This window comes from Haliotis rufescens, unplaced genomic scaffold, assembly GCF_023055435.1.
Source record: "Haliotis rufescens isolate VD_foot unplaced genomic scaffold, xgHalRufe1.0.p SCAF_91, whole genome shotgun sequence".
NCBI classification, from domain to species: Eukaryota; Metazoa; Mollusca; class Gastropoda; order Lepetellida; family Haliotidae; genus Haliotis; species Haliotis rufescens.
Window position 1 is genome coordinate 399,672 of NW_025964385.1, and position 14,425 is coordinate 414,096.

Consider the following 14,425-nt stretch of genomic DNA (forward strand, 5'->3'; position numbering starts at 1 on the left):
CACAGTAATTAAGAGATAGCACAGAACACAGTAATTAAGAAAAAGGAAACATCCCTTTAACATTTTGTTTGTATAAGATAATTCGAAACTTATCCTGTGCGATCTTTAAGAACAATGACGTAATCAGGACTCCAACATCACTTCTCACATTTCAGAATGATGTATAAAGTCTCATCTAGATTTCCGCGATAGTAATAACTCGCCAGGGAGTCACTATCGAACGCACGAAGACTTAAACAATCTAAAGCGTTAAAATATATCCCCGCGGTTGAATACAAGAAAAATATTACAAAATAACTCCATACTCTGTGCTAACACTGCGCAGCATTTATTTCCTATATTTAATAAATAGATAAGATGTCACCTCATTAGGCCCGATCTGCGTCTCATGCGAATTGAAACCATCAAAATATAACACTTTTTTGCTGGGAGATATATCTGAAGCCACACATTTGAAAAACACCGAGCAAAAACGTCAGTGACAGATTCTCATCCATTAAGACGAGGTCATGATCATACCAGATAAAACAATTGTATGCATCCAATGCCTGTGCCAGATCCAACTCTGGGGACTGTCTTGTGTGATGCCATACGTCTTGTTTTCAGTGTATGTCACAGCAGTATTCTGGATATATAAATCTGATACGGTACACAATGCTGACAGGCATTTTCGTCAGGCGTGATTAATGTTCACGCTGCAATCATCCTTCTTCTGGGTTCTTGGCCCGAATGGACTGCTGAGTACAGAGATCGGCGCATACACACAGTGCATTGATATCACAAGCTATGTAAGTGTACTTTACATTCACGTCGTTTCAAAACTAATCATCAACAATCGATTTCTATATTGAGGCAGGAGAAAGCATGGAACGATATTAATTTTATCCACTTCGGTAGAGAGGGTAATTAAACCATCAAGATAAAAACCTATCATATCTAAAGCCTGGTTAGAGGAAGGAGAGTTTTCACTCTGCAAATGCCCAGGTTTGACAACCAACATAGATAGATAGATAGATAGATAGATAGATAGATAGATAGATAGATAGGCAACCAACATAGATAGATAGATAGATAGAGTGAATGAGTGAGTGAAGAGTGAGTGAGTGAGTGAGTGAGTGAGTGAGTGCCGCTTTTAGCAATATTCAAGCAATATCACGGCGGGGGACACCAGAAATGGGCTTCACACATTGTACCCATGTCGGGAATCGGACCCGGGCCTTCGGCGTGACGAGCTAACGCTTTAACCACTAGGCTACCCGACCGCCCCGATAGATAGAAAGATAGATAGATAGATAGATAGAGGTTTTACGCCGCTTTTAGCAATATTCCAGCAATATCACGGCGAGTTACACCAGAAATGGTCTTCACACATTGTACCCGTGTCGGGAATCGAACCCAGGTCTTCGGCGTGGCGAGCGAACGATTTAACAACAGGGCTACCCGACCGTCCCCCAACATGGATAGAATTGCGCAGTCCATCTCTGGTATCCCCAGTCGTCCTGTTACTGACGCATTGCTGCAAGAAACATTAAACCCAACTCACTCACTCAACACGAAGGCTCTGTCACATGACCACATCTGTGTGAGAGTTGTTTTTTGCGCTGTTATCAAACAATACAATTTATCCCTGTATAAATTTAACATATTATTGTCTATCACCATTCCTGTTAAAATAAGAAACAGGACCCGTGAAGATTCCGGGGTAGAATAGGTCTTCAGCAACCCATGCTTGCCTTAAAAGGCGACTATGCTTGTCGTAAAAGGCGACTAACGGGATCGGGTGGTCAGGCTCGCTGACTTGGTTGATACATGTCATCGATCCCAATTGCGTAGATCGATGCTCATAGATCGATGCTCATGATGTCAAACCCGTGAAGATTCCGGGGTAGAATAGGTCTTCAGCAACCCATGCTTACTGTAAAAGCCGACTATGCTTGTCGTAAAAGGCGACAAACGGGATCGGGTGGTCAGGCTCGCTGACTTGGTTGATACATGTCATCGATCCCAATTGCGAAGATCGATGCTCATGATGTCAATCACTGGATTATTTTACAGACCGCCGTCATATAGCTGGAATATTGTTGAGTGCGGCGTTAAACAACAAACAAACAAACATTGCATTTTTATCTTCCATGCTAGTCATCTTTCTTGCAGACAAACAGTTGTAATTGCTGTAACAATGTAATAGGTGAGGTGAGGTGAAATTGGGTTTAACGTCGCGTCCAAGATTATTGCACTTATATAGCGACGTACATGTACGTGTATGTGTTTGTGTGGCTGATTGTACTAGTCCGGACTGATGCCGATTTATAGTGCTAGCCCACCGTGATAACATGCCGCAGTTTAACATGAATACCCTACTCAGACACAGTATACTGACACCGAGCCGACCAGTCCTTGTTTTAGCCCCTTAATGCCGAGCGCCAGACAGGGTAACAACAAGTACTATCTTGTAACGTCTTTTGGTATGACGCGTCCGGGGATCGAACCCCGAACCTTCCGCTCTCCGGGCGGACGCTAGACCACTAGACCACGGAGGCGGTCCTAACAATGTAATACGGGCGATGGCCTTCGTACACCTGAATGAAGAGAACTGTCATGGCGCATTGCTACAAGGGACATAAAACTCACTCATTGTCACATGACCACATCTGCGTGAAGGCTGTTTATACACTGTAATCAAATTGAGACTTATTGCACCAGCAGGCATGCTCCCGCAGGACTAAAATCTCAAACAACAGCAGGTGCTGCTAACGAAATAAAGTGTTGTATCCTTCCCGTTAACAGTTTACGTTCGAAATTACTTTCTAAAGTGAGTGGATGAGTATGGTTTTACGCCGCTTTTAGCAATATTCCAGCAATATCACGGCGGGGGACACCAGAAAGGGCTTCACACATTGTACCCATGTCGGGAATCGAACCCGAGTCTTCGGCGTGACGAGCGAACGCTTTAACCACTAGGCTACCCCACCGCCCCTACTTTCTGAAGATCAACGTTTAGGTTGTGTTGTTTTTCCCATTGGGATTCCAGGCAGGAATAGATCCCAAGTCATCTGTGTTTGAGGTTTGGGTGATCAGATTCTATGACCTTGCCGACTATCTGTCTTCGTGACCCGGTGGCGTGGAGTGTGTTCATGACGTCAACCTCTGGTTTGTCTGACACAAACTTTATCATTTCCCGGGCTCCGTTGCACAAAGCGATCTTATCACTAAGGTGATCGTAAAACTCGCATATTTTATCATAGGCTTACGATAGTCGAAGCGCTAAGCTCGCTTTGTGCAACGGGGCCCTTGTCGTCATCAATGTTGGACGATTGCTGGATCTGGCGTTACGTAACATTCACAGTCCTTTATGCATTTAGTAAAATACAATGATAAAATGCGAGGAATTAATTCAATTCAAATGAAGCGCTGGGCCAACGAATGTTTACACTGACGGTTTTCTGCTGGAGACGTATTTGATATGGGTATCATCGCTGCTTTTTGGTCTTTAAGTTTGCATTTGTTCGGCGATCGTCTTCAGCCAAGTAACGTTTCGATATGGGTAGTAATGTTTTGGTCAAATCCAACTTTCAAATGTTAACTTTCTTTTGCCCGGGGTTATATTCACTCTCCAAATAGAGTACACTTGTTTGTCTTATTCCGAAGGTTCCATGAGCTTAGCTATGTTGACGTTAAGGCGTACAGAATAATATAAAAACGTCACATTAAAAGGACGATGTTGTCATGTAGTTGGCGTGTGGCCCTCTGGTGTCTATACTGATGTCCATTACACCGGTGTTGTGGCAGTGGCGTGACAGAGGCATAGCTTATACAACAGGTGCCACACACAGTGTCTAGACATCCTCAGGGGGACTCGCTATGGAGCCACCTTGTTCTCTGCTTAACGCGCATGCTTATAGTATAGTTTTACTTTCAGTGGACCAAACTCGGAGCAACCTGGCATTGGGAAAGTGTTGAATTAGAGAGAGCGAGTGTGTGGTTGAGTGTGAGGTTGAGTGTGAGGTTGAGTGAGTGGTTGAGTGAGTAGTAGAGTGAGAGGTTGAGTGAGTAGTAGAGTGAGAGGTTGAGTGAGTAGTAGAGTGAGAGGTTGAGTGAGTAGTAGAGTGAGAGGTTGAGTGAGTGGTTGAGTGAGAGGTTGAGTGAGTAGTAGAGTGAGAGGTTGATCGAGTAGTAGAGTGAGAGGTTGAGTGAGTGGTTGAGTGTGCAGTAGAATGAGAGGTTGAGTGAGTGGTTGAGTGTGAGATTGAGTGAGTAGTAGAGTGAGAGGTTGAGTGAGAAGTAGAGTGAGAGGTTGCGTGAGTAGTAGAGTGAGAGGTTGAGTGAGTAGTAGAGTGAGTGGTTGAGTGTGCAGTAGAGTGAGAGGTTGAGTGAGTGGTTGAGTGTGAGATTGAGTGAGTAGTAGAGTGAGAGGTTGCGTGAGCAGTAGAGTGAGAGGTTGAGTGAGTAGTAGAGTGAGAGGTTGAGTGAGTAGTAGAGTGAGAGGTTGAGTGAGTAGTAGAGTGAGAGGTTTTAGTGAGTAGTAGAGTGAGAGGTTGAGTGAGTGGTAGAGTGAGTGGTTGAGTGAGTAGTAGAGTGAGTGGTTGAGTGAGTGGTTGAATGAGCGAGTGAGTGGTTGAGTGAGTAGTAGAGTGAGAGGTTGAGTGAGTAGTAGAGTGAGAGGTTGAGTGAGTAGTAGAGTGAGAGGTTGAGTGAGTAGTAGAGTGAGAGGTTGAGTGAGTAGTAGAGTGAGAGGTTGAGTGAGTAGTTGAAAGAGAGGTTGAGTGAGTAGTAGAGTGAGAGGTTGAGTGAGTAGTAGAGTGAGAGGTTGAGTGAGTAGTAGAGTGAGAGGTTGAGTGAGTAGTAGAGTGAGTAGTAGAATGTGAGGTTGAGTGAGTAGTAGAGTGAGAGGTTGAGTGAGTAGTAGAGTGAGTAGTAGAGTGTGAGGTTGAGTGAGTAGTAGAGTGAGAGGTTGAGTGAGTAGTAGAGTGAGAGGTTTTAGTGAGTAGTAGAGTGAGAGGTTGAGTGAGTGGTAGAGTGAGTGGTTGAGTGAGTAGTAGAGTGAGTGGTTGAGTGAGTGGTTGAATGAGCGAGTGAGTGGTTGAGTGAGTAGTAGAGTGAGAGGTTGAGTGAGTAGTAGAGTGAGAGGTTGAGTGAGTAGTAGAGTGAGAGGTTGCGTGAGTAGTAGAGTGAGAGGTTGAGTGAGTAGTAGAGTGAGAGGTTGAGTGAGTAGTAGAGTGAGAGGTAGAGAGAGTGGTTGAGTGAGTGGTTGAGTGTGAGATTGAGTGAGTAATAGAGTGATACGTTGAGTGAGTGGTTGAGTGTGAGATTGAGTGAGTGTTAGAATGAGTGGTTGAGTGTGAGGTTGAGTGAGTAGTAGAGTGAGAGAGTGGTTGAGTGAGTGGTTGAGTGTGAGATTGAGTGAGTAGTAAAGTGATACGTTGAGTGAGTGGTTGAGTGAGTTGTAGAGTGAGTGTTAGAATGAGTGGTTGAGTGTGAGGTTGAGTGAGTGGTTGGATGAGCGAATGAGTGGTTGAGTGTGAGGTTGAGTGAGTAGTAGAGGGAGAGGTTGAGTGAGTTGTAGAGTGAGAGGTTGAGTGTGAGGTTGTGTTAGTGATAGAGTGTGAGGTTGTGTTAGTGGTAGCGTGTGAGGTTGTGTTAGTGGTAGAGTGAGTGGCGGAGTTAGAGGTTGTATGAGTGGTTGAATGAGTAGTTGAGTGTGAGGTTGAGTGAGTGATTGGTTGAATGAGCGAGTGTGTGGTTGAGTGTGAGTGAGTGAGTGAGTGGTTGAGTGAGTGGATGAGTGAATGGTTGGGTGAGCGCATGGTTGAGCGGGAATGGAAATGGCCTTCCGAAATTGTTTGTTTGCACATATTTATTGTTCCCTGGTCCAAAAACGTCACCACAGGGCATACACGTGGTGCTGTCATCAGAACTATTGTCGTCACTGTCACACCAGCCATCACAGGGCATAACATGGTGCTGTCATCAGAACTAGTGTCGTCACTGTCACACCAGCCATCACAGGGCATACACGTGGTGCTGTCATCAGAACTCGTGTCGTCACTGTCACACCAGCCATCACAGGGCATACACGTGGTGCTGTAATCAGAACTCGTATCGGCACTGTCACACCAGCAATCACAGGGCCTACACGTTGTACTGTCATCACAACTAGTGTCGTCACTGTCACACCAGCAATCACAGGGCATACACGTGGTGCTGTCATCACAACTAGTGTCGTCACTGTCACACCAGCCATCACAGGGCATACACGTGGTGCTGTAATCAGAACTCGTATCGGCACTGTCACACCAGCAATCACAGGGCATACACGTGGTGCTGCCATCAGAACTATTGTCGTCACTGTCACACCAGCCATCACAGGGCCTACACGCGGTGCTGCCATCAGAACTATTGTCGTCACTGTCACACCAGCCATCACAGGGCATACACGTGGTGCTGTCATCACAACTAGTGTCGTCACTCTCACACCAGCCATCACAGGGCACACACGTGGTGCTGTCATCACAACTAGTGTCGTCACTGTCACACCAGCCATCACAGGGCATACACGTGGTGCTGCCATCACAACTAGTGTCGTCACTGTCACACCAGCCATCACAGGGCATACACGTGGTGCTGTCATCAGAACTCGTGTCGTCACTGTCACACCAGCCATCACAGGGCATACACGTGGTGCTGTAATCAGAACTCGTATCGGCACTGTCACACCAGCAATCACAGGGCATACACGTGGTGCTGCCATCAGAACTATTGTCGTCACTGTCACACCAGCCATCACAGGGCATACACGTGGTGCTGTCATCACAACTAGTGTCGTCACTGTCACACCAGCAATCACAGGGCATACACGTGGTGCTGTCATCACAACTAGTGTCGTCACTCTCACACCAGCCATCACAGGGCACACACGTGGTGCTGTCATCAGAACTAGTGTCGTCACTGTCACACCAGCCATCACAGGGCATACACGTGGTGCTGTCATCACAACTAGTGTCGTCACTGTCACACCAGCCATCACAGGGCATACACGTGGTGCTGTCATCAGAACTATTGTCGTCACTGTCACACCAGCCATCACAGGGCATACACGTGGTGCTGCCATCAGAACTCGTATCAGCACTGTCACACCAGCAATCACAGGGCATACACTTGGTGCTGCCATCAGAACTATTGTCGTCACTGTCACACCAGCCATCACAGGGCATACACGTGGTTCTGTCATCACAACTATTGTCGTCACTGTCACACCAGCCATCACATGGCATACACGTTTTGCTGTCATCACAACTAGTGTCGTCACTGTCACACCAGCCATCACAGGGCATACACGTTGTGCTGTCATCACAACTAGTGTCGTCACTGTCACACCAGCCATCACAGTGCATACACGTGGTGCTGTCATCACAACTAGTGTCGTCACTGTCACACCAGCCATTAGAGGGCCTACACGTGATGCTGCCATCACAACTAGTGTCGTCACTGTCACACCAGCCATCACAGGGCATAAACGTGGTGCTGTCATCACAACTAGTGTCGTCACTGTCACACCAGCCATCACAGGGCCTACACGTAGTGCTGTCATCACAACTAGTGTCGTCACTGTCACACCAGCCATCACAGGGCATACACGTGGTGCTGTCATCACAACTAGTGTCGTCACTGTCACACCAGCCATCACAGGGCATACACGTGGTGCTGCCATCACAACTAGTGTCGTCACTGTCACACCAGCCATCACAGGGCATACACGTGGTGCTGTCATCAGAACTAGTGTCGTCACTGTCACACCAGCCATCACAGGGCATAAACGTGGTGCTGTCATCAGAACTCGTGTCGTCACAGTCACACCAGCCATCACAGGGCATACACGTGGTGCTGTCATCACAACTAGTGTCGTCACTGTCACACCAGCCATCACAGGGCATACACGTTGTGCTGCCATCAGAACTAGTGTCGTCACTGTCACGCCAGCCATCACAGGGCATACACGTGGTGCTGTCATCAGAACTATTGTCGTCACTGTCACACCAGCCATCACAGGGCATACACGTGGTGCTGTCATCAGAACTCGTGTGGTCACTGTCACACCAGCCATCACAGGGCATACACGTGGTGCTGTCATCAGAACTCGTATCGGCACTGTCACACCAGCCATCACAGGGCATACACGTGGTGCTGTCATCACAACTAGTGTCGTCACTGTCACGCCAGCCATTAGAGGGCCTACACGTGATGCTGCCATCAGAACTAGTGTCGTCACTGTCACACCAGCCATCACAGGGCATACACGTGGTGCTGTCATCAGAACTATTGTCGTCACTGTCACACCAGCCATCACAGGGCATGCACGTGGTGCTGTCATCAGAACTCGTGTCGTCACTGTCACACAAGCCATCACAGGGCATACACGTGGTGCTGCCATCAGAACTCGTATCGGCACTGTCACACCAGCCATCACAGGGCTTACACTTGGTGCAGCCATCAGAACTATTGTCGTCACTGTCACGCCAGCCATCACAGGGCATCACGTGGTGCTGTCATCACAACTATTGTCGTCACTGTCACACCAGCCATCACAGGGCATACACGTTGTGCTGTCATCACAACTAGTGTCGTCACTGTCACACCAGCCATCACAGGGCATACACGTGGTGCTGTCATCACAACTAGTGTCGTCACTGTCACACCAGCCATCACAGGGCATACACGTGGTGCTGTAATCAGAACTCGTATCGGCACTGTCACACCAGCAATCACAGGGCATACACGCGGTGCTGCCATCAGAACTAGTGTCGTCACTGTCACACCAGCCATCACAGGGCATACACGTGGTGCTGTCATCACAACTATTATCGTCACTGTCACACCAGCCATCGCAGGGCCTACACGTTGTACTGTCATCACAACTAGTGTCGTCACTGTCACACCAGCAATCACAGGGCATACACGTGGTGCTGTCATCACAACTAGTGTCGTCACTGTCACACCAGCCATCACAGGGCCTACACGCGGTGCTGTCATCACAACTAGTGTCGTCACTGTCACACCAGCCATTAGAGGGCCTACACGTGATGCTGCCATCACAACTAGTGTCGTCACTGTCACACCAGCCATTAGAGGGCCTACACGTGGTGCTGCCATCACAACTAGTGTCGTCACTGTCACACCAGCCATCACAGGGCATACACGTGGTGCTGTCATCAGAACTATTGTCGTCACTGTCACACCAGCCATCACTGGGCATACACGTGGTGCTGCCATCAGAACTCGTATCGGCACTGTCACACCAGCAATCACAGGGCATACACTTGGTGCTGCCATCAGAACTATTGTCGTCACTGTCACACCAGCCATCACAGGGCATACACGTGGTTCTGTCATCACAACTATTGTCGTCACTGTCACACCAGCCATCACATGGCATACACGTTTTGCTGTCATCACAACTAGTGTCGTCACTGTCACACCAGCCATCACAGGGCATACACGTGGTGCTGTCATCACAACTAGTGTCGTCACTGTCACACCAGCCGTCACAGGGCATACACGTGGTGCTGTCATCACAACTAGTGTCGTCACTGTCACACCAGCAATTAGAGGGCCTACACGTGATGCTGCCATCACAACTAGTGTCGTCACTGTCACACCAGCCATCACAGGGCATACACGTGGTGCTGTCATCAGAACTATTGTCGTCACTGTCACACCAGCCATCACAGGGCCTACACGTAGTGCTGTCATCACAACTAGTGTCGTCACTGTCACACCAGCCATCACAGGGCATACACGTGGTGCTGTCATCACAACTAGTGTCGTCACTGTCACACCAGCCATCACAGGGCATACACGTTGTGCTGCCATCAGAACTAGTGTCGTCACTGTCACGCCAGCCATCACAGGGCATACACGTGGTGCTGTCATCAGAACTATTGTCGTCACTGTCACACCAGCCATCACAGGGCATACACGTGGTGCTGTCATCAGAACTCGTGTCGTCACTGTCACACCAGCCATCACAGGGCATACACGTGGTGCTGTCATCAGAACTCGTATCGGCACTGTCACACCAGCCATCACAGGGCATACACTTGGTGCTGTCATCACAACTAGTGTCGTCACTGTCACACCAGCCATCACAGGGCATACACGTGGTGCTGTCATCACAACTAGTGTCGTCACTGTCACACCAGCCGTCACAGGGCATACACGTGGTGCTGTCATCACAACTAGTGTCGTCACTGTCACACCAGCCATTAGAGGGCCTACACGTGATGCTGCCATCACAACTAGTGTCGTCACTGTCACACCAGCCATCACAGGGCATACACGTGGTGCTGTCATCAGAACTATTGTCGTCACTGTCACACCAGCCATCACAGGGCCTACACGTAGTGCTGTCATCACATCTAGTGTCGTCACTGTCACACCAGCCATCACAGGGCATACACGTGGTGCTGTCATCACAACTAGTGTCGTCACTGTCACACCAGCCATCACAGGGCATACACGTTGTGCTGCCATCAGAACTAGTGTCGTCACTGTCACGCCAGCCATCACAGGGCATACACGTGGTGCTGTCATCAGAACTATTGTCGTCACTGTCACACCAGCCATCACAGGGCATACACGTGGTGCTGTCATCAGAACTCGTGTCGTCACTGTCACACCAGCCATCACAGGGCATACACGTGGTGCTGTCATCAGAACTCGTATCGGCACTGTCACACCAGCCATCACAGGGCATACACTTGGTGCTGTCATCAGAACTATTGTCGTCACTGTCACGCCAGCCATCACAGGGCATACACGTGGTGCTGTCATCACAACTATTGTCGTCACTGTCACACAAGCCATCACAGGGCATACACGTGGTGCTGTTATCAGAACTCGTATCGGCACTGTCACACCAGCAATCACAGGGCATACACGTGGTGCTAGCATCAGAACTATTGTCGTCACTGTCACACCAGCCATCACAGGGCATACACGTGGTGCTGTCATCACAACTATTGTCGTCACTGTCACACCAGCCATCACAGGGCCTACACGTTGTACTGTCATCACAACTAGTGTCGTCACTGTCACACCAGCAATCACAGGGCCTACACGTGGTGCTGTCATCACAACTAGTGTCGTCACTGTCACACCAGCCATCACAGGGCATACACGTGGTGCTGTCATCACAACTAGTGTCGTCACTGTCACGCCAGCCATTAGAGGGCCTACACGTGATGCTGTCATCACAACTAGTGTCGTCACTGTCACACCAGCCATCACAGGGCATACACGTGGTGCTGTCATCAGAACTATTGTCGTCACTGTCACACCAGCCATCACAGGGCATGCACGTGGTGCTGTCATCAGAACTCGTGTCGTCACTGTCACACCAGCAATCACAGGGCATACACGCGGTGCTGCCATCAGAACTATTGTCGTCACTGTCACACCAGCCATCACAGGGCATACACGTGGTGCAGCCATCAGAACTATTGTCGTCACTGTCACGCCAGCCATCACAGGGCATACACGTGGTGCTGTCATCACAACTATTGTCGTCACTGTCACACCAGCCATCACAGGGCATACACGTTGTGCTGTCATCACAACTAGTGTCGTCACTGTCACACCAGCCATCACAGGGCATACACGTGGTGCTGTCATCCCAACTAGTGTCGTCACTGTCACACCAGCCATCACAGGGCATACACGTGGTGCTGTAATCAGAACTCGTATCGGCACTGTCACACCAGCAATCACAGGGCATACACGCGGTGCTGTCATCAGAACTATTGTCGTCACTGTCACACCAGCCATCACAGGGCATACACGTGGTGCTGTCATCACAACTATTGTCGTCACTGTCACACCAGCCATCACAGGGCCTACACGTTGTACTGTCATCACAACTAGTGTCGTCACTGTCACACCAGCAATCACAGGGCATACACGTGGTGCTGTCATCAGAACTAGTGTCGTCACTGTCACACCAGCCATCACAGGGCCTACACGCGGTGCTGTCATCACAACTAGTGTCGTCACTGTCACACCAGCCATTAGAGGGCCTACACGTGATGCTGCCATCACAACTAGTGTCGTCACTGTCACACCAGCCATCACAGGGCATACACGTGGTGCTGCCATCACAACTAGTGTCGTCACTGTCACACCAGCCATCACAGGGCCTACACGTGGTGCTGTCATCAGAACTAGTGTCGTCACTGTCACACCAGCCATCACAGGGCATACACGTGGTGCTGCCATCACAACTAGTGTCGTCACTGTCACACCAGCCATCACAGGGCATACACGTGGTGCTGTCATCACAACTAGTGTCGTCACTTTCACACCAGCCATCACAGGGCATACACGTGGTGCTGCCATCACAACTAGTGTCGTCACTGTCACACCAGCCATCACAGGGCCTACACGTGGTGCTGTCATCACAACTAGTGTCGTCACTGTCACACCAGCCATCACAGGGCATACACGTGGTGCTGCCATCACAACTAGTGTCGTCACTGTCACACCAGCCATCACAGGGCCTACACGTGGTGCTGTCATCACAACTATTGTCGTCACTGTCACACCAGCCATCACAGGGCCTACACTTGATGCTGTCATCACAACTAGTGTCGTCACTGTCACGCCAGCCATCACAGGGCATACACGTGGTGCTGCCATCACAACTAGTGTCATCACTGTCACACCAGCCATCACAGGGCATACACGTGGTGCTGCCATCAGAACTAGTGTCGTCACTGTCACACCAGCCATCACAGGGCATACACGTGGTGCTGCCATCACAACTAGTGTCGTCACTGTCACACCAGCCATCACAGGGCATACACGTTGTGCTGTCATCAGAACTATTGTCGTCACTGTCACACCAGCCATCACAGGGCCTACACGCGGTGCTGCCATCACAACTAGTGTCGTCACTGTCACACCAGCCATCACAGGGCATACACGTGGTGCTGTCATCAGAACTAGTGTCGTCACTGTCACACCAGCCATCACAGGGCATACACGTGGTGCTGTCATCAGAACTAGTGTCGTCACTGTCACACCAGTCACCACAGGGCCTACACGTGGTGCTGCCATCAGAACTAGTGTCGTCACTGTCACACCAGTCACCACAGGGCCTACACGTGGTGCTGCCCTCAGAACTAGTGTCGTCACTGTCACACCAGTCACCACAGGGCCTACACGTGGTGCTGCCATCAGAACTAGTGTCGTCACTGTCACACCAGCCATCACAGGGCATACACGTGGTGCTGTCATCAGAACTAGTGTCGTCACTGTCACACCAGTCACCACAGGGCCTACACGTGGTGCTGCCATCAGAACTAGTGTCGTCACTGTCACACCAGTCACCACAGGGCCTACACGTGGTGCTGCCATCAGAACTAGTGTCGTCACTGTCACACCAGCCATCACAGGGCATACACGTGGTGCTGTTATCACAACTAGTGTCGTCACTGTCACACCAGCCATCACAGGGCATACACGTGGTGCTGTCATCAGAACTATTGTCCTCACTGTCACACTAGCCATCACAGGGCACACACGTGGTGCTGTCATCAGAGTTGTTGTCGTCACTGTCACACCAGCCATCACAGGGCATACACGTGGTGCTGACATCAGAACTATTGTTGTCACTGTCACTAGTTCTGCTTTTAAAATCACCAGTCATAAGTATGTCACACTCATAATTAAAATATATCTCATTTAATGTTGCTTCCAGATGGCCAAGGCTATATATATATATATATGTCTACCTTATTATACACAGAATATAAGAAATGTAAACAAATCCAAATATGAAATACGTATCTAAACCAAAATATACACTGCCAAGTAATAATTAAACTGCATCATGAACATGTGAAAATATTCTGTTAACACCAGTGGATATAGATTTCAGCACATACACACCTCCTCTTCCATGCTTACCCTTTTGTCTACATGCCAGTATAGTTTTACGCCGCGTTTTGCAATATTCCGGAAATATCACGGCGGGGGACACCAGTATTGGGCTTCTTTACACATTGCACCCATGTCGGGAATCGAACCCGGGTCTTTGGCGTGACGATCGAACGCTTTAACCACTAGGCTACCCGACCGCCCCTACATGAAGTGAACACCTTTTGGGTGGATTATAGCAGAGAATAGTCTAGAGGTGTATTCAACCAACATTCAACAAACCAACTAGCATGTTATTATTTCAATGTGTCAAGCGGAGATATATTTGCTGAATGTCTTTCAATTCATTGACAGTTCCATAATGATACATTTAACTTCTTTATTAACACGTTATTTCTGCTGCTAGGGCCATTAAGTATTATGTCCTAATAGTATCTTATCCTTGTACGGTAGGCGGTCTGTACACTAGCGTCATATAATATACTTGGCATAAATG

The 14,425-nt window shown here is 48.9% G+C and overlaps 2 protein-coding genes across 2 annotated transcripts; both read right to left on the bottom strand.

Moving 5' to 3' along the window:
- Nucleotides 1-2,525: 2,525 nt before the first annotated feature.
- LOC125377675 (dentin sialophosphoprotein-like) lies at nt 2,526-8,531 on the bottom strand. Its single transcript, XM_048391585.1, has 2 exons — nt 5,895-8,531; nt 2,526-2,609 (listed from the first exon to the last, which is right to left on the bottom strand). Exons 1-2 carry the CDS (start codon nt 8,529-8,531, stop codon nt 2,526-2,528), a joined length of 2,721 nt encoding a protein of 906 aa, XP_048247542.1.
- Nucleotides 8,531-13,510, bottom strand: LOC125377676 (dentin sialophosphoprotein-like). The gene has a single exon (XM_048391586.1). The coding sequence runs from the start codon at nt 13,508-13,510 to the stop codon at nt 8,531-8,533; it is 4,980 nt and encodes a 1,659-aa protein (XP_048247543.1).
- Between the last annotated feature and the right edge of the window lie 915 nt (nt 13,511-14,425).